We start from the raw sequence: 21,301 nt of genomic DNA, 5'->3' as shown, positions 1-21,301 counted from the left end.
GTTGGAGCCACCAACCCGTACTAAAGGCCATCACATCTTTAGTACCGGTTTGTGGCACGAACCGGTACTAAACGAACCAGTACTAATGAGCACCGCCCGCCTGGCCGTTGGAACCGGCACTAATGGTCACATTAGTGCCAGTTCAATTGCAAACCGGGACTAATGAGTTTCACATTAGACCCTTTTTCTACTAGTGGAACCAGCTAGATCACGACGGAGAATCGGATTCAGCATAGGCTGCTCACACGTGTCTGCCATAAAGCTTGCCCCTTTCAAGGAAGGCAGAGAAGGGGACGACCCAGGACTGTCGGAGCATCCTGGATTGGATTTCGGTAGTGTCAATGACTTTCCACCCTCATCAAAAGTGATGATGACCTTCATTGCTCGGAGGCTTTCGTGATGATTAGCTCTAGTCGCGGCTCAACTACCTTCTTGTGTGATCATGGTATTCACTTGTGTGGCATCTCACATATGTCGTGCTATCTGTGCATCTGATGGGATAGCGGAAAGCATATATCTGATTGGATAGTAGAAAGCGGTGGCAACACAACATGATGACTTCGATTTGGTGTTGCTTCGAGTACCCGGTCTCGAGCTTCGGGGTTCAAAACTAGATCTGACCCTAGTTGGTCATAATCGGCAATGGTGATGTTTTTGCATCATTACCTTATTGAAGGCATTGCTCGGATTTACTCGGATATGATCTTTAGGGTGAAAATCCAAGATCTAGCTTTTAGTGGTTGGATCTAGCCATTGTGGTGCTCGAGCGTCATCCCTTTCTAGAGGTGTTGCTACTGGAGAACATTCCCCGTTGCCCTTGTGATGTCAAGAGATCACTGGAGCGAATGGTTGTTGTTGTAGTTTGCCGACCGCTTTGGATTATTTTATCTCCGTCTAGGCATATCTTAGGTCTTGTATGACTTTGCTTTCCGCCGACATGATTCTTTGTGTGCATTGATGTTGGTTATGTACTTATCATGTTTGTATCCACTTGATACTTCATTTTGAATTAATAAAATCCACCCTTTATCAAAATAAGGGCATCAACTCTGGTTGTATGGGTGACAAAATCGTCGACCCGTTGGTACACTACCGCACACAGGATGTGGAGCTCGATGGTGCTGGGCCACACCTCGCCGACTCTGGCCGAATGGATGAGTGTGCTTCCTGGGCGAGTCCCGTCTCCACACGGGAACATCAACACCCGTTGCATTGATGAAGTCGTGCTCTGAACTCACGTCGGCTGCTCACCGGAGCATGCGAGCGAGCACCTGATGACGAGCGCGTGGCGCTTCGGGCATGCAGAAGCACGCGCACGCCACACACAAGGGCCCATGAGGTTGCCAGGAACGAGAGCGGTCGTGGTTGTGGGCAGTTCGTTGTGGCCGCCAGCGGCGGCTGGAGGCGGCTTGATGAGGCAGCAAAGGAAGGTAGCGAAGCGCCCATCCCGTCAAGTCCATCAACGGCGGATGCCACTGGGGGAAGCTCGGCCGGGGCCGGGGAGTGGATATCCGGCGCCGGCGGAGGTAGATGCAGGGAACATCGCGAGTTTGTGGCGCTTGTGGCGCGGCCGTGCGGGGGAAGCTAGGCCGGAGCCGGTGCTTGGAGGGGAGGCGGCGGAGGGAGCTGCAGGGGATGACGCGACCACATGTGCGGCTGATCGGGCGTGCGACGCAGATCAGAGCTGATCAGAGCTGGCGGACGGCGGGCATGGCATTGATCGTGGAAGGAAAAAAGTGAAAAGAGATGAGAGGCTGACTAGTGGGGCCATCTTTCCACCTCAGCATATTGTCCACATAGGCATGCCAAATCAGCCCGACAGACAGGTCCCACCCGACAGTTTTGCTGTTAGTCACGGCTGGTAACAAGTTTAGTGCAATTTGTTATTCACTTGGCGCAGAAGCGGTGGTCATTTGTGATTTTTGGCAAAAGCGATAGTTTTGAAGTACCCTGGCCACAAATGTGATGGTTTTGATCAATTTACTCTTTTTACAACCCACTTTAAAGTATGTGCGCCAAGGATGGTTGGTCGTGATTTGCTTACAATATACTAATTCGAGATGACCATTCAAAACCAAAAACTGAAATGAGATATAGGGATAATATTTTTTGCTAACAAATAAGGTGAATAATATAGAGAAACTATTTCGTTACCTTTCTTGTGAACAGGTTAATTGCATCCTCTTCTTGAAGACCGTTGAGCAAGCGTATGCATTCTGGTTTTTGGCAACAATATTTAGCAATATCCTCTCGCCTTGTGGTGATCACAATAACCAGATTTTCTATTTCACGTAAACTTGGCGATATTTTATCCCATTCTTCCATAGCTAAGAGGTCATCGAGAACAATCAAACACCTCTTTCCTTCTGAACGTCTGCCCAACACTTTAATCAAGTCTTCAACTCCCATCGAAGCAATGCTTTTTTGGGTGTCACCTGTAAAGTCCATGGATTCCTTGTTTGCATCTAGTTGCAATGCCAAGCTCCTAAGGAGCTCATCAAGCTTGAAAGGCCGCAAGACCGTGGCGAAAGCTTTTTTTTCAAACAGGCCACTGACATCTTTGATTTGGAAAACATTTTTTATCAGAGTGGTTTTTCCAAGACCACCCATTCCCCATACTACTATCACCTGAACTTCATGAGTGCTATCTTGTTTTTCAATTAGTGCAATAATATCTTCTTTTTCTTGATTTCGCCCAATAAGCTGAAATTCCTCAAGGACACCTCTCATTGTGTAGCCACGTGTTAACCTCTTTTGCGCTATCATATTTCCATTAACAAAAGCATTGGATTGGTCTTCTTGTATCTCATTCTCAGGGATGTTGGATAACTTTGACCTAGATGCTGGCTTTGATGGATATGTAACATCATGAGAGCTCTGAACACAAGCAAACAATAGTTAGATGAAAATTTAATGATGGATACTCAAAAAAAAATGCCGGGTCAGCTCTAGCGTGTCAGTTTCTATACAGGAATATTAATGTGACAACGAACCAGAAATAGTATACCAATGGTATGCAACAAGTTAATGTAGCTAGGATGACCTGGTCAGACTTGATTTTCCCAGAAATAGTGAAAGCAGTCTAGAAGTTTAAAAGGCGAAAAAGAACTAGAGCACAAATTATTCACGAATTACATCAAAAGTTGGCTACTACTACAAGAGAACATAAAGTTATTGAAAACCTTAGCCCTCAGCAGGTATGAACAGCATGGACAACTGCTTTTCAAACAAATGCAAAAAAATCCTTGTGTTGCCATTTTTATCAAAGCATTGCAACATAGCGCTTATTTGTCGGATGGAATATCCATATTTACACCCATTTTCTGGGCAGCTCCCTGCACACCCCTGGCGTGAAGGCTAGAGGAGACACATTGCCAAGCCTAGGCACTAGCCAGCGAGCAGGAATGCTTTGGTAATTCACATTGGATACCCGCTAATACCTCTGCACTCAACAGACATTACCTCATCCAGGGACCTGGGCAGAGGACATCTGTATCCGCAGGTCGATGAGGAATCCAGGGAGGCTGAGAATGCATCCGGTTAAGACCATCATGGTAGTCCGGGGAGATTCCAATTCGAGAGCTAGATTTGTTCCACACCTAGGGGGGTTATTCTTTCCCGCATGGAACAGGAGGGGTTGGACCAGGAAGGTCCCCTTCCCCCGCCTTGCCCAAACATGCAAATTAATTTAATCCTACCCACGAGACGCTCCATAGTGATTACCCTTGGCCACTATATACTACATCTAACTGATAAATGGTTCAGATTTTGGGCTGTCCTTTTGAAAATCAAAAACATGTGTTTAAAACAGAAGTAGTACCTGCCGGTAGAAAGCATAGATGGTTTGTTCAGCAGACAATTGTTTGAGCTCTGATACAGTACTTTCCCGCCCCGGGCATAGGCTTGCAACTTCAACATGTTCCGTGGATACTATGATCCGGCTCCCCAGTTTGTTCTCTGGAAAACAAGTCTTGATCTGGTGCCATTCTTCAATTGTGGACAGGCCAGTAAGCACAATCAGGCACCTCTTCTCATTGACATATTCATTGAAAGCCTGAGCCAAATCTTGCCCCTTCTTTTCACCCTCCAGCAGAACACCAACCCCTACTGCTGCGTGAAACTGTTTCACCATACTCTGGACAAATTCTGTTGGATGGAAAGGACGCATCACCCTGACCCATGCTCGGCACGGAAAATTCAGTTTGACGTCTGGATTCTCGTAGGCCTCCCAGATGATGGAGGTATGCCCAACACTGCCATTTGTTCCCCATACACCGATCACTCCAACTTGGTTGTCACCCTCCTCGTTGATCAGCTGGGCAAGATCGGATCTTGTTTGGTGCTGCCTCGCCGCATGCCTTGCTTCATCAACGCCGAACATGGCAGCATCAGCGGCAGGGGCAGCATCAGTAGCAGGCTGAGTGGAGCTAGAGCCCTTGATGAGGCCATAGCGCAAGTTCCTCTGGCTCACGTCCTCAACCTTGGTCCTTAGCTCCTTCATCTGCTTGGCAACATGGCGACGATCGAGAAGCGTACGAGGGATGCGCCACCAAGACTGTTTGTCCACACGAACAACAAAATCCTGGAGCGAATCCTCGACGTCATAGGCGACGTCGCGGACCTGCTTCACCCAGGTCCTGACCACCTTGTTGTGCTCACCTCGCTCATCATGCGCCACCATCAAGAAAGATTGCATCATCTCCAGCTCATCTGTGACGAAGGCCTTGTCGCGCTGTACTCCCAGCTGCAGGGCCACCTCCTCCGCAACGGCGGACTTGGCGAGGCCAAGCGCCCCGCTCAGCACCGACTTGCCGATGCTCAACGCGGTCGCCTCCATCAGTACCACTCGAGCTTCCCTCTCTCTTTCCCTCTATGGTGAGTGTTTGCGTGGATGGATCTGAGATGCAGGTCTCAGGCTCTGAGGTCCTGTTTAGACAGAGGAAGTGTAGTCGTCGTTTCACAACTTTGATTCTTAATCAAGACTCGGCAGGCCTCGGGTCCTCACATATTAGTTTTAGCAGCAAGACTCATTAGTTAATTCTGCACCAGGCTCTCGTTACAAGATACAGCGATGCCTCACCACCCTCTCATACAAGGATCAATTGTTAATTTATATTTCTATAGAGTATAGACGCCAGCTGTACTCACCCACCACATGTATATGTACACACAAGAACAAACCTCACTCGCCTACTTAAGCTGCATGAACCAAGCCTGCTTGTCACTTCCTCCGTCCAACGTTTACAACCCACATTACGGCTTAAAATTCAAATGTAGTGACAATGCTACTAACTAGGCTAGGAACGAACTGTTAATTTGTACTAATGTATTTCATTAATTTGACTATTTATTGATCTACTAAAAACACATATGCCATTGCAATGTTGGACCAACTGCATATAAACACAAAGCCTAACTTATTTACCATATTTAAAAAAGGCACACCTAAGCGAGCGTTTAAGTGCGCCTAGACTCTAGGCGATAGCAAAAAGCCTAGCGCATAACTGCGTTTAATCTGCGGTTAATTACGCATAAGCATGCGCTTTGGTCAGAAAAGCGCAAGGTAGTGGCAAAACGCACAATTAACGCCTAGTGCTTTTTGAACTATGCTATTTACCGATCTGCACACACATTGTACTTGCCTTTTAAGATTTGTATAAACATTTTTTATTTCTACTATGTTTCTACTTTTATGGGCCCACATATAATATTGTTGGGGTTTTCCAATCCTAACATCCTCCTGTATTATGTTTGTTGGGTGAGCAAATCTAGCTACCAAATACTTGATGGCGAATTTGGCGTACCGACTCGTCCAGCACGGATTTGCCAATCCTCACCTCGGTGGCCTCCATCAGTACCGTCCGAACTTCTTTGTTCTCTTCCTCTGAGCGTTTGTATGCGGATGGATCTGAGATGCAGATCTCAGGCTCTCAGATCCTGTTTAGATAATAGAAGTTTACTTAGCGACCTCGATTGTTTCACATCTTCTAGTATTCTTAATCAAAACTTGTCAGGCCTCAAATTGACTACTTATCGATCTATTACATATGCACATGCCAATGCAATGTTCAAGGATCAAGTGTACTACTACATGCTAACACAAAATTTAACCTACCTATAGATCTGCGTAGATGCACGTTACGGGTTGTTGGGGTTAGCGTGCGGCATGTGCTCCAGTTCAGCACCCAAGATCGCATCGCGTACTAATTTATCTAATTGACAGTGGGACTCATCACTAGCTCCTAGGCTTCACACCGATGACAGGATTAATAATTGTTAATTTCAATATATGCAGAGCACCCCCGGCCGCCGGACGAGAAGGAGGAAAGGAGGTCGAACCTTGGAGATCCTAGGCGTCGCCGCCGGGGAGGAGGCGCGTCCCCAGCACGCCGGTCGGAGCAGCCACGGTCGCCGCCCCCTTCCTCTCTTCCGTGCTTCGAGCCGCACGCCACCCTCGCCCGCGCTGCGGCCCTACGGCGGGCGGGGCCTCCGGAGGCACCGCCCAGAAAAAGCAGAGGCGGCTGGCGGCGAGGAGGGGCACTGCGCTTCGCCGGCTGGGGCCTGGCAGCTGCGGCGGCGGTGGGCTCGAACCCATCGGCAGATCGAATCCATGGCGCCACACGGCGGAAAGGGAACGAGACAGAGGCAATGAGTTCCCTCTGTCCTGTTCCAATCTCATCCTGTGGGTGACTCCAGTAAATATCAAATTACGCTAAGTAATATAACTGGGATTCCAACTGTTAATTGGTGTAAACCTCCAGCACACAGCCGGACATAAGAAAAATATATCAAAGTACTCAAAATAATCCAAGAAAAATCCTGACTAATAAAACAAACATTCAGTGAGTGCACTGTTGAAACTTCAGCACAAACAAACAGTATATGCAACGAATGCACATGGCAACGCAATGTTCAAGGATCAACTTGGCAAGCATCAAGGATCAAACTTTCAGTACTAAAGTAGTGATCTAAACGTTCTTATATTAGTTTACAGAGGGAGTATATGCTAACACAGTGTTTGACTTTACGTCGAAGTGGATTCAAGGAGTTTGAACGCACATGCTAGGTGGATTGTTGGAACTTGCGTGAGGCATATTAATTAGATTAGCAGTGCGAGTCATCACTAGCTAGGCTTTACAATGATGACAGAATTAACTGTTAATCTAAATAGTCAGAGCAACCCCAGGCCACCGGAGGGGAAGAAGGTGGTGGAGATGGGAGTTCAAACCTTGGGGGTTCTAGGAGTCGCTGCTGGAGAGAAATCACAATTCCAGCACAGCCAGCGCACATGCCGGTCGAAGCAGCCACAGCCCCCGCTAATAACCCCCTTCCTCCCCTGCTTCCGGCCTGCTTTCGGAGGCACTGCCCGGGTAAAACAAAGGCATATAACAAACGCAAATGTTTAAGGATCAATTGCATATAACACAAAGCCTAACCTATCTATCGATATGCACAAAAATTGTGGGTTGTTGGGACTTGTGTGAGGCATATGCTCCATTCAGCACCGATTTCGCGTACCCAAGATCACATTCACATCGCACCTTTTTATACTAGCATAGAGTCTAACGATTAGATCTATTCATTATTAGCAGTCTCATGCCCTTTTTAGATAATGAAGAATTACTGATCGACCTGCTTCACAACTTCCATTCTTAATTTGTGTATGTATGTTTCAACATAATTCTTGAGGTATGGTTCCCAATATATTTCTTAATTTGTATTTTTCTAGACGCCAGCTGCACTCATAACCACTTGTGTATGTATACACCTCAGCGTAGCATCCTCTCTGTACACGCTAAATAAATAAACAAAAGTACTTATACGTGCAGTTGTGTACCTGAACATGATTTGAATCCTAAGGATCAAACCCAGACAAGTATGCAGGAGCAACCTCACTCGTAGGAGCTACCATACATTAGTTATTTCGACCAAGTATGCATGTGGCATCCTTCCTCTAACAACCCACGTCACAGCCTAAAATAGTGGAAATGCATACAAATTTGATGCCAATAGCTTTCTGCCGGCTGCAATAATGAACATAATATGTACTCCTAGCCACAAGGTTTGACTGACATAATACAACAGTGGGGACTTGCGTGAGGCATGTGATTTCTTAGCCACAACTCACGAAGAGCGTTAACTCTTAGATGTTTAATTTACGCAAAGTGCATATCCTGACCCCAAGACCGTGGCAATTATATCAAAATCTGACTATTTATAAGAGAAAAATTAGTATCTTCCAAAAGATCAAACTGATATTGCGAGATTTATCATGAACTACATAATTATAAAATGTAGTTACTTCTTTGTGAGGCAACATGTTTTCACGAGAATTGATGTTCCAAGAATCAACTTGAAAACTATGCCAGTGTCCTAAAAAAACCTGCATATACAGGATTGGATGAAATCAAAACCAATCTGAAATATATTAGTGTTCACTTAAAAATAATTAGGAGTTCCATATCTTCTGACTTGTACTCAAACTTGCAAGAAACTGAATTGAACGGACCCATTTCACGAATTCTGATTTATGTCAGATATATATATTTGATAATGGGTTCATACTTCATACTTACCTTTTAAGAGTTGTGCGAGCGTTTTTAATTTCTACTATGTTTCTACTTTTATGTGCCCACATATAACTTTTGGGGTTTTCCAGTCCTAACATCCTCCCGTATTATGTTTGTTGGGTGAGAAATCCAGCTACCAAATACATGGTGGCGAATTTGGCGTACCCAAGCACTCATTCAGCACGGATTTGCCAATCCTTACCTCGGTGACCTCCTTTGGTACCAGTTCAAGCATCTTTCTTCTCCTCTAGCCCTTTGTGTGTGGATGGATCTGAGATGTAGATTTCAGGCCGCTATGTCCTGCTTTTTTCTTTTTCTTTTTTTGCTAGAAGGCCGCCCCTATGTCCTGCTTAGATACATAATGGAAGTTTACTTCGAGACCTCGATTGTTTCTCAGCTTGCATACTTAATCAAAACTTGTCAGGCGTCAAGTTTGCCTATTTATCGATCTATGACGAAAGCCGCACATGCTAACACGGTCTTCAATGATCAATTGTATATATCAGATCGCGTGCTAGTTTATCTAATTGACAATGGGACTCGTCACTAGCTGCATGCTAGGCTTCACACCGATGACAGGATTAATACTCCCTCCGTTCCTAAATAATTGTCTTTCTAGCCATCTCAAATGGACTACAACATACAGATGTATGTAGACATGTTTTAGAGTGTAGATTCACTCATTTTGCTTCGTATGTAGTCACTTGTTGAAATCTCTAGAAAGACAATTATTTAGGAACGGAGGAAGTAGTTGTTAATTTTAATATATGCAGAGCACCCCCGGGCCGCTGAGGGGAAGAAGGTGGTGCAGAGGAGAGGAGAGGAGAGGATAGGTCGAACCTCGGAGATCCTAGGCGTCGCCGCCGGGAAGGAAGCGCGGCCCCAGCACGCCGGTCGGGGCAGCCATGGCCACCGCCCCCTTCCTCCCTTCCTTGCTTCGAGCCGAACGCCACCCTCGCCCGCGCTGCGGCCCTACGGCGGGGCCTCCGGAGGCACCGCCCGTGAAAAGCAGAGGCGGCTGGCGGCGAGGAGAGGCGCCGCGCTTCGCGGCTGGGGCCAGGCAGCGGCGGCGGTGGGCTCCGACGGCAGATCGAATCCATGGCGCCGAACACGTGGCGAAAGGGGAACGAGACAAATGCGATGAGTGAAGGTTCCCGGGTGGAGAAATATAAAAACGAAAAACTGTACATGAAAACAAATATCGAATTACGCTAAGTAATATAAGTGGGATTTCCAACTAAAAAGCAAAAGAGATAATTGCTGGGGGCCACGGTCATGAATTTTCATGAAGAGGTGGATGATTCGGGGTCTGGGTTTTGCATAGCATCGAATATTCCAGAAGGAATCTCTTGCGCCTCCGTCTCTTGTCGGCGATAGCGTCTTGCCTCCGTAGCTGACTCCGACCGGACAGGATCGAGGATGGCCTGCTGCTCCGCCTGCAAATCCCCGTCGCCAGCGTGCCCGCCATCTTCCTCCTTCGGCTCATCCCCCTCCTCCTCTTCGTCTTTGTCCTCGTCCTCATCCTCCTCCTCCTCCTCCAACTCCTCCTCGAGATCCACTGCATCCGGAGGTAGCCCAGCGACATCCGACCTTCGCGCGCTAGCCGGATCTGCTCAAGGAGCTCGAGTGGGCGCTCCAGGGTCAGAAATGGCTCACTCGTCACCCGGCGGCGTGGGAGTATGGCTACTAGGCGGACGGGTGGACTGGAAAGTGGCGGCGACGGCGAACATAAGGAGGAAAATGTGAATGGATGATAGGGTTTTGGTGCCCCCGGTCGACTTAAATAGCCGGACAATGCACTATGCGGCCAGCCAAAACTGTGCCACCGGTTCAACGGAGGAGACGGGATTTGGACTGTCGGGTTTGAGGGTGTTTTCGGCTGGCACCCCTTCGCCAGTCTGACATGGAGGGCGTGCCCAGGCGCCCCCACATTCGCCCCATATTTGGGCTGGATATGAAGGGTGCCGGTCAGCCTAGACGTTTGAGGCGTCCGTCTGGATCGAAAAATCGTGATCACGCAGTGACCGAGCGGCCCGCCCGGACGAGGCGGGTTTGAGATGTCCTGATGTAGATGCTCTAACCCTCGTTGCTTCTTTTTATAGGCGAGCACCGCGTGTTAAAGCCTCGGATGGGCTTGCAGCTACCCAGCCAACAGGTCGACCGCCCGGTCCTCTATCAGCAACAATGTAAGGTGCAGTATGGTAGAAAATCTCCACTAGGGAAAAATTCAAAGTTTCAAGGGTGGCACTCTTTTTTTTCCTTTCCAGAATGTGTTACGTCAGGGCGATGCGGTGTTGCGCTAGTCGAGCTTGGGTTGGTCATGTCGCGTTGGAGATGTAGGCCTGACTTGTGGGTCCCACTAGTCAAAAACGATGTCAACTGCATTGCACCGGCAAATTCTGGTCTTCTAAAATCTAAGCCCGAACTACAATGGTTTCTTGATGTTTGCTGTAAAAAAAGGCAAACCCATACTTGTTAATGCGCAACAAATGAAAACTTCCTTTTTTGTAAAATAATAAAATAAAAATATGAAAATTTGCTGTCCACGAAAACCAAAAATAGAATGGCATGCTAAAACCTTGAACAAGAATATAACAGAGCTCGAAACATGCATCAATTGTACACCTTGAGCACACAGCCAGACTTGAGAAAAATATATCAAACTGCTCAGAATAATACAACCAAAATCCTGGCAAAAACTAACATTCAGTCACTGCACTGTTAAAACTTCAGCACAACACAGAGCTGGAAAGATGCATCCCCTCTTTGCTGCACACCTTGGATACACCACCAGACTAGGAAAATGCAGAGTGCATGCTCGAATTTTCTGACGGAATTCCCAGTTCCAGTTGTAAAGAAAAGTGTCATCTGCTAGTTTCAGACTACAACCTCTTGTAGCGGAATCCAGTTTTGTCTCTTGGCCCACTGGAACCTGTACAGGAGGTTCCTGAGAGCCAGAGACGATGGATTCATTCAGCGAGCAGCGAGACATTCAGAATGGTGATACGGAAAAGGCTGGAAGAGAACAGGTGCATCAGACAGACAAGTTGGGTGGGAGGGGACGGCAGCTTACAAATGGATCAAACTTTTAGCAGCGTATATAATTGGAAATCCCAACAGGTCGAGAACAAATATTGAGTTTATGAGGATAAGACACCGTTATCATGACCGCCTGAGGTTGAGGATGATGTCCTGAAGTGAAACCAAACCTATCCATATCACAAGAAAAATACATTAAGCATTTCCCCCCACTTCAAATGTAACAGGTGACCCTGGACAGGGGTGGCCTGGGAGACCCCTCCAATAGCATATGATTGTACTATTTTGGTGTTTTCTCGAAAAATGATTGTCTATGAGCGATACTCGGTAATCAGTCCACATAGCGCCCATCAACTGTGACCTCTAGCTTGCTTGTTGGTAGCGATCTGCATTTTTCTGATAACTCATCGCTGCACTCTTGGATCACCAGTTCTTCCAGTGAAGGGGGAAGGCAATCCTTCGGAAGCCCTGAGATGGCCCTAGAATTATTTATCTCCAATCTCTTGAGGGAAATGAGGCCGCGCAGCGCCGCAGGAAGATGTACCAGACCAAAACAATACTGAAATTGTAGCTCTTGCAGGGACCTGAGGAGCAGAAGTGCTCTCTCTTGCTCATCTATTAGTCTCGGTGCCCTCAAATAAAAAAGCTTCAAGCTTCGGAGGCGGGTGAGGCCCTTACAGAATGACGTGTTGAGGAGAGACAAGTAATCGATCTCAAGACTTTCCAGTGCAGGGAATAACTCGTAGCTATGACTTGGAATTCCCTCAACTGAATCGTAACTCTCCAATGTGGTAAGGGAGCCAAAGGCAGTGGACTTGAGTATTACCAAATGCTTGAGGTTCACGAGGAATCGCAAGCCCTCTAGTGCAACAAGCGAATAACACCAACGGATTTCCAAACGTTCCAGCGATGTGCAGAAATTCAGTTGTAGAGATTGCAATCTTGAGTTATCAATTAGTACCAATGACTTGAGGGTTCGACCCAGGGGGAACCCTAGCCACCGTCCTCTCGTCCCTCCTCCCGCCTCCACCTCCCCTCGCCGCCGTCCGCAGCGCCGCCGGGCAAAGCTTGGACGGCTGGGCGGCGGCGGGGCGTATCTCCCTCTTGTCTATCTCGGCTGGCGCGGGGCAGCCAGATCGGACGGGGCGCCGGACTAGCGCGGGGTTGGGCGGCGTGGCGCGGCAGGTTTCTTGGCGACGTCGTGTGGCGCGGCGGCGGCGGCGGCCTGCTCGCGGCATGGTGACGGCTGTGTGGTGGAAAGATCGGTGGTCGCGGGCGCTGTCGGGTTCAGATCGGATCCAATCTGGGTCTTGGGCTTGAACGCCATCAGCCGCCGCGGGGTGGTGGTGGTCGTCGCTGACCACGCCGGATCGCTGGATTCGGCGCTTGGAGATCTACGATGGAGTCTTCTCGATCCTCCTTCATGGTGGGTTGGACCCCATGGCTCTTTCATCTCTGCAGGTTCCAGTTCGTGGTCCAGCCGGATCCAGAGCCGATGGAGTTTTGGTGGTATAGGATGGGGACCGGAGGAAACTTTGATCGGCTTGTTCGGTCCGGCATCGGCGACGTCTCTCGACGCTGTTACCCTCCGTGGAGGCGATGTCGAGGTCTCTCATATCCATCTCCGAACCCCTCCCGGACGAAAGTCCAAAATTCAGTCTGGATTGGGCGGCGGCGGCGTCCTTCGCGTCGTACCCTCCTTGGAGGCGCCGTCTTGGGAGGTTCTGATGTTCGGCGGAGAGATGCTGTGGGTGATGGACTCCGGTAGCTCCAGCAGTGGCGATGGTGTGGAGGTTGCCAGGAGGTGCGGCGTTGTTTCTACCGCGTCGATGACGATGAGTATTGGCGGCATGGTGCAGCTGGATATCGACGACAGATGCGGCTAGATGGACGAGCGCAGGGCGGCGGCGCTGTCTGGCGTTATGGTGGCGTCGACAGCTGACCTAGCAAGGTCTTTGCGTCGGTAACTGCTCTGAAGATGGTTAGGTGGATGACGGCTGCGGTAGCCTCGGTGAGTGCGCCGGACCGGTGTGTGACCAATTCCCGGTAAGTGGCTGGGATGGGGCAACCGGCATTAGATGTTAGGTTTTTGTGCGATGTCTGTTTGGTATTAGGCTCGGACATTCGGCACCCCTACATCAAGGGAATAGGAGTAGCGACAGGTGTCGCGAAGATGGTGGCTTCAGGCTTACTGATGTAATGATTTGTAAGATCTCTGGGAATAATTAATAAAATGGTTGCATGCATCGCTCAGATGCAGAGGCCGGGGGTAATCCTCCTTTTCTAAAAAAAATGACTTGAGGGTTCGAAGCAATCGCATGCCCTCTAATGCGACAAACTGTTCGCAAAATCTAATTTTCAAATATTCCAATGCCATACAGGAATTCAGCTGTAGACATTCCAAACTTCTGCTACCTATTACTAATTTTTTCCAAACTTCTGCTACCTATTACTAATTTTTTGAGGCACGTGAGATTACCAACAAAGCAGGGCCGCAGGGTTTTTCGGGAACACTCGGACCAAACAAATTGTTCAAGTGATTGCGGGAGGAGACATCTTCCGTTCTCTTGGCCATCTTCCTCGAGGGAGGTAAATCCTGCAAAGCCTTCTCTACTCCCATCAAATATTAGATGAGGGCATCCAACAATTGCAATCATTCTGAGATTCAAAGGAATGTGCACGAGTCCGTCTACAGCTGAGCACTAGTAGAAAACAGGGCTTTCGTTTGGGACAGATAAGTCAATTAGTCCCGGTTCAGTCATGAATCGGGACTAATGTGAGAATTGGTCCCTGTTCATGCGGCAAAGTCATTAGTTTCGGTTCAAATGGGACCTTTAGTCCCGGCTGGTGCCACGAACCGGGACTAAAGGGTGCGATGCCCATTAGTACCGGTTCATGGCACGAACCGGTACTAATGTGGTTTGAGGCAATGCCACGAACCGGTACTAAAGGTCCCATTTCCAAACTCTACCCCCCCTCGCCTTTTCAGTTTTGTAAAAAGCAAAAGAAAATGGTAAAGACTTCAAAAATTAAAATCCTTCGAGATGTAGTTATGTTACTACATCTACTAGTTAGGAAAATTTAAAAACTTAAATTTGGACATGTTTTGCAAAAAGTGTAGGGAAAATGTAAAACGGCTATAGCTTTTGCATACTATGTCAGAAAAAAACATATACTATATCAAAATGTTCAGCACGAATATCCGCATCCGATTTTGACGGCCTATGGCCTATTTGCAAATTTTTAGAATCCTCAAATTCTAAAAGAAAAAAAAGTTATGCTTAAATTTCAGTTTTTTTTTATTTTTTTAATTTTTGTTAAATCTGGTCAAACTATGGTCACACTACTTATTCAAGAAGTACTAGTGTTACTAAATAATTATTCAAGAATATTAGTGTTACTAAATAATTATTTCAGATTTTTTGAATTTTGGTCAAATCTGGTCAAACTATGGTCAAACTCTGGTCAAACTATGGTCAAACTACTTATTCAAGAAATATTAGTGTTACTAAATAATTATTTCAGTTTTTTTGAATTTTGGTCAAATCTGGTCAAACTGTGGTCAAACTACTTGTTCAAGAAATATTAGTGTTACTAAATAATTATTGTTTTTTAGAACAATAATTTCAAACTCAAACAGTGAAATGTGTGACTTCATGCTGAAGCTAAATTCCTGAGGGTTAATAGGATTGACATCTTACTATTGTCAGGAAAACAACAAGTGCAGACTTGGAAACGAGGGAGAATAGAACCCGAAAGTTAAGCATGCTCAGGCTGGAGTAGTGAGAGGATGGGTGACCGTCCGGGAAGTTAGATGATTTGAAATGATGAGGGGTGATTAGAGATTAGAGGTTAAATTGAGCAGTGATGAGGGGTGATTAGAGATTAGAGGTTAAAATAATTCAGAAATTTGAAAATAAAAAAATCATAAAAAATCAAAATTTCCTTTAGTACCGGTTGGTGTTACCAACCGGGACTAAAGGTGGACCTCCAGGCAGCGGCCACATGGACAGCCTTTAGTCCCGGTTCGTGTAAGAACCGGGACTAAAGGGGGAGGCTTTAGTAACGACCCTTTAGTCCCGGTTCCAGAACCGGGACTAAAGGCCCTTATGAACCGGGACAATAGGCCCTTTTTCTACTAGTGGAGCTTGACCGTGTCTCATCTACATATCGTAATGATGCATCATATAGATACCTTGATGATGAAGCCTCGAAAGCTGGGAGAAGGTTTGGCTGAATCTTTCCTTTCTCTTCTGTCGTTAACTGTTTCAGGTTTGAGCAGTAATGTAAATTCAATCCCTTTAGGCTTGGCGAATGTCGCAGCATCAAAGATAGCCACTTACCCGTTATTCCACATCCTCTAATATCAAGACTTTCAAGAGCCGGAAGAGCAGCATCATTTGCAGTTATCATGTCTTCATGGGTGTGCCTTCGCACAACATCTAAAGAGAAAAGTTCAATGCAGTCCACTATTTTCAGACTCTTTAAAGAGACGAGCTGACTTAAACCTTTGAATGAAATATATGTTAGGCTTTTGCACGATGAGATCTCCAAGTATTTGATATCCTTAAGATTATGGAATGCCAAAATTTTGTCACTGAGTGAAGTCATCTCATTCATAAGTATATTTCCGCCAATTTTGAATCTTCCCATGGAAGATCCCTCCACTGCCATAATTGTTGAAACTCTACTGATTAATAGTTCAGAAAATGTGGATGAAGGCGGAAGGGGGATCTGTACTTGCAAATGAGGACAGTCACACATAATGAGTTTCCTCAAACTAGGCAACCATGGCTTATGCTCTATTTCATAGTTATGACGTTTTTGAAACAGATCAAACGCCTCAAGTGCAGGGCAACTCTGAATCTCCAGCAGTCGTAAACTAGACTTTATATCCACCACGGAAGTAAATGAACATCTCTGTAAATCTAGCATTCCATCTAAAACCAGCTCCTCCAATGATGGAACCGTTACTTCTCTTACTCTTTGCATGTTGCTCAACTTCAACCTTTTAAGAGACCAAAGCATTTCCAGAGATGGAAGTATTCTCCATTCTTCGGAGTCCTCTAGATCAACGATATTGAATGAAAGATCCAACACTTGAAGATGTATAAACTTGTTCAAAACATGAGGCAAACTCTTCTGTTTAGTATCATTATCCTGAAGTTTTAGATATCGAAGACGTGTAGGAATTACGAAGGTACACAAGAAGGAATCAAAATCAACAGATGTTGCAGACATTTGCAGCAGACGCAGATTATGTGCTTTTCCAAACACATCTTGGAATGCTTTGAAGAAAAAGGAGTCATACACCCCAATTAACACTAATGTCCTCAACTTTCTCACTGATGCGACTCTGTTTTGCAAGAAAGATTGAAACATCTCCCTACGAGGTATGTTCACATTTTGATCATCCATCTGGTATACAAAACTGGTTACTATGGACAGGTAGCGTACATTTGGTAAAATCTCATTGCATTGCAAACCATCCAAAGTTGCACACTCGGTTCTTGAAACTATCATTGCAAAAACACGCATCAGGCCACACATGGATAGCAAGTTTGAGTTTGAGTACCAAGAGATGATCTTTTTCTTTCAACCTCCTCAAATATACCCAGGTTTACCAAGGCGGTCACAGAGTGCCATCCAATCTCCTCCAAACTCTTACTTGAATGATCAGGCTTCACAAATCCTTGTGAAATCCAAAGATGAACTAGCTCCTCAGCCAAAAAAATATAACCGTAGGGAAATATAGAACAATATGAGTAGCATTGCTGTACAGGGTAGGGCAGCTCATCATAGGAAAGCTTCAAAGAAGACATGATGCCACCAATGTGTTGCAGGGATTTCCAAGCTTCGGTCTTTAGAATGTTACTCCAGTGATCCACAATAAGATGATCTTTTAATAGCGCCCCAGCAGTTTGTGCTGCTAACGGGTTTCCTTTTAACTTTTGTGTTATTTCCTGTCCAAAGTCACTTAGACTTGCTTGCGCTTCGTAATTCTCATCACCAAAGGCGCATGATTTAAACAATTGCCAAAAATGGTCCTTTCCCAAACCACTTAAGTTAATTGGTCCAGTTGTACCTCTAATCTTAGCAACAGACGGTTTTCTAGTTGTGACGATTATCATGTTGCCCTTTGCATTGTCAGATTTGAAAGGAGCTAATAGTTGGTTCCATTGGCAGTGATCCTTGTCATCCCAAACATCATCTAAAATAAGTAGAACCCGCTTTGATTTAATAGGACCCTTCAAGGCCTCCTAAAGCTTGGGAAAGCTGCATATGCCATCATGCGGTTCTTGGGAAACGTAATCTAACATCTCTCTTGTGAGTCTCATTTCATCAAAGTTGTTAGAAACCAAAATCCATATCTTGTGATCAAATTGGCTTCCCAAAGTTGGATCATTGTATAGAAGCTGAGCGAGAGCTGTCTTCCCAACACCTCCGATGCCTACAATAGGCAGAACAGTTACATCAGCAGTTGATCTGTGTTCTTCTATCAAGCTTTTGATGGATCTCTTCTCAAAAGCTCTCCCATACACTTTTCCTTGAATAAGACTTGATGTTCTTCGGCATGGATCTGAGAGAGTACTCTGACGGTGATTTGAACTTGCACCACCTGAGTATGGCCCAAGTATCTTGAGAAGCCCTGTGATAGCCTCTCGCCTGCCTTGCAGTTGACTAGTGATGTCTTGTATCCTTTCAGAAAATGCATCCTTATTCCAACTGTTTGGATTAGTTGCGGTGATGTGTGTTGACTCCTACTCGGTTCTCATCCTTTTTCTGCTAGACAAATTACGAGCTGCAACACGCGTAGGAATCGTAGTAGCATCAGCAATGCTACAATGAGAAATAGATCATGGGTTAGCAGTGGGAAGATTAATATACTATTGGTAGTAGCCTCATCTTTTGATTTCAGAAGATACACATAACAATATCTAGTGGAGTCGTCAATCAACGTCATGAAATATCTCTTTCCACCTTTCGTCAACACGTCATTCATCTCACAAAGATCAGAATGTATAAGCTCTAGTGGCGCCAAGTCACTTGCCTCTGCAGTTTTATGGGACTTGCAAGGTTGCTTAGCTTGCACACATACTTGGCACTTGGAGCCTTTGACAGTAGGGATTTTCGAAATTAAATTCATATTGGCTAGCCACGTCATGCAACCAAAGTTAATATGACAAAGTCGTGAATGCCAAATATCTGACTCATTATTGTGGCAAACATTATTAATAACTTTAGTGCAAATATCTAACAAAGATAGGCGGAACAAGCCTCCGCACTCATAGCATTTCCCAACAAATTGTGCACACTTGGAAATTACAACTTTATTGGACTCAAAAACCAACTTAAAACCATCTCGACATAAACAGGAACCGCTAACGAGATTTTTATTGATGGACGGCACATGATGAACGTTCTTCCGACACACGGTCTTCCCCGAAGTAAACTTCAGATCGACCGTACCGACACCTCGAACGATGGCATGTGACATGTTCCCCATCAGCACGGGAGAAGTCCCTGTGACCTGGTAAGAAGAAAACATAGAGGCATCATCACAAACATGTACATTGGCACCGGTGTCAATTAACCAATCAGGAGATTGAAATACTGAAAGGATGGTAGGAAGAATACCGTACCCAGATTCCTTCATATCAGTATCACCGATGACAACATTAGCGGACTTGTCACTCTTCTCATGTTCACGCTCCTCAAAGCGGTTAGGACACTTCGGAGCCCAGTGATTAGGATCACCGCAAACATGGCAAAGTCCCTTCCCCTTCTTATGAGAATTCTTCTTGAAGTTGGTTGAATGTGATGGCTTGTTCTTTGTATCAAACTTGCCTTTGCCCTGAGTTTTTGTTCTTGTTGTTTTTGAACTTGTTCGGCTGGAAGTTCTTCTTCTGTACCATGTGGGCACTAGAAGCTCCCTCAACGACTCAAGCACGTGTGTCCTTTTCTTTCGCCTTCTCTTCAACATCAAGAGTACCAATGAGATCCGCAATGGAAAACTCCTGCCTCTTGTGTTTCAGGGAAGTAGCAAAATTGTTCCACAAAGGTGGAACATTGGCGATGATACCTCCGCCAACAAATTTGCCCAGCAACACACACTTGAAGTACTTAAGTTCCTTTGCGAGCGACTGTATCTCATGAGCCTGCTATATAACAGAGCGCTCATTAGTCATCTTGTAGTCATAGAATTGCTCCATGACGTACAACTCGCTGCCGGCGTTCGAGGCCCCAAACTTGTCCTCGAGCGCAGCCCACATGTCCTTGCCGTTGTCAAACGACATATACGAATCCACAATGGAATCATCAAGTACACTCAGAAGGGCGCCTTTAAAGAGGGTATCGATCTTCTCAAAAGCTTCCTGTTGTGCAGGATTAAGATCGCCCTCAGGCTTGCCCTTAGTGGCGTCATAGCAGCACATGTTCTGAAACTAGTAGACTGCTCTCGTGCACCACCTCTTATATTGCACCCCCTTAAAGGCAGGCGGCTTCAGATGCACAGCAAAACCACTCGGAGTAAATTGCCTATATTCAGGTTTTTGGATTGTTGAAAGTATGAGCAAATTACTACAAGTTTTTAATCCGAATAAACAGAAGATACATCATGAAAGCACTAGCAGAGATTAAACTAATCATGCAAACTAGCATAGTAGATGAACATATCATATCTAGGGCACATACTAGAAACAAGAAGGATAGAATCACATACGGTGCAACGGGAGCAGCACCGCCGGTGTTGATGTTGTCGCCCATGTCATTGAGGATGAGGTTGCGAGTTCGGGGAAGAAGTCGTCGTTGACGAAGTCGTCCCTGCCAGCAGTCGCGCGAGTACGCTCCCCAAAAACCTGATCGCCCCTCTCCAATATATAATCACGAGTGGCGGGGTTCCAGAGGCCTGTTGTCCCTTCTCGCGGTGCACGCCGGAAGGAGGGATGGAGAAGACTTGCATGGCGGTGCAATGATGTGGAACGGTGGTGCGAAACCATACGAAGTGACGGCGGCTAGGGTAGACGTCTGTCTGACTATATAGTGCGGGCCGGGTAGATCATGGGAGTAAACCCCACGTCCGAGTCGTCCCGATCCAAAAGAATCGAGAATGGTTCAGTAATTAACGCATTCGCTAATTATTAATTAATGACTCGTTAATTTTTCCGAGCAGCAAAAATATAGACAACGTGCATAGCTCTTTCCTCGGCTCGGCTCGGCTCAATCGTGCATAGGTCTCCTCTTCTCATGCTCATACAAGTGGTAGAAGAGCTCACCTCTTAAAGAGGTGTAACTCCCCCTCAACTTCCGGGGTGAGACTAAACTTTAGTCTCACTTACACCACTCACATGTGTGCATGAATGGGCCAAGAGAATTTCAGAATTTTAGTTGGGCTTTGGGCCAAAGGCCTACTAGCAAATTCCAACATCAATATTTAGTAATCATCATAGTTTTATGAGAATTAATTTACTCCTGTTTTTCTCGCAGTGTCATGGAATTAAGAGTTTTATGCCGTCACATATCTGATTATTCGCATCTGATGAGTTTATATTAGTGTGTCCCGCTTTTTTTTGCTGGTTTGGTTCATTGTGAAGGTGAATTTTTTTTATCAACGCCATGGTGAAGATATCGTGATTTGTTCGTGCAAGTGAAAGAGTGACAATTTCGTTGTTCCAGTCAAATAGCTGCCTCTT

The 21,301-nt window shown here is 46.0% G+C and overlaps 2 protein-coding genes and 1 pseudogene across 2 annotated transcripts in view; all 3 read right to left on the bottom strand.

The window, feature by feature from the left end:
- Positions 1-6,552, bottom strand: part of LOC119321620 (disease resistance protein Pik-2-like) — a 16,259-nt gene extending 9,707 nt beyond the window's left edge. The window contains exons 1-4 of the mRNA XM_037595222.1: positions 6,340-6,552; positions 5,838-5,937; positions 3,821-4,926; positions 2,155-2,877 (exon numbers count right to left, since the gene is read on the bottom strand). Coding sequence (XP_037451119.1) covers positions 2,155-2,877; positions 3,821-4,837 — 1,740 coding nt within the window. The 5' untranslated portion in view covers positions 4,838-4,926; positions 5,838-5,937; positions 6,340-6,552. The remainder of the gene's footprint in view (positions 1-2,154; positions 2,878-3,820; positions 4,927-5,837; positions 5,938-6,339) is intronic.
- Positions 6,553-11,558: 5,006 nt separating this feature from the next.
- LOC119321619 (probable disease resistance protein At5g66890) lies at positions 11,559-16,022 on the bottom strand. Its single transcript, XM_037595221.1, has 3 exons — positions 15,953-16,022; positions 15,805-15,872; positions 11,559-12,576 (listed from the first exon to the last, which is right to left on the bottom strand). Exons 1-3 carry the CDS (start codon positions 16,020-16,022, stop codon positions 11,941-11,943), a joined length of 774 nt encoding a protein of 257 aa, XP_037451118.1. The 3' UTR covers positions 11,559-11,940.
- A 469-nt stretch (positions 16,023-16,491) lies between these two features.
- LOC119321618 lies at positions 16,492-19,882 on the bottom strand (annotated as a pseudogene).
- Between the last annotated feature and the right edge of the window lie 1,419 nt (positions 19,883-21,301).

The sequence above is a fragment of the Triticum dicoccoides genome, chromosome 6B (genome assembly GCF_002162155.2).
Source record: "Triticum dicoccoides isolate Atlit2015 ecotype Zavitan chromosome 6B, WEW_v2.0, whole genome shotgun sequence".
Classification (NCBI taxonomy): Eukaryota; Viridiplantae; Streptophyta; class Magnoliopsida; order Poales; family Poaceae; genus Triticum; species Triticum dicoccoides.
The sequence above is the reverse complement of the archived record's forward strand: the minus strand, read 5'-3'. Positions and strand labels throughout refer to the sequence as shown.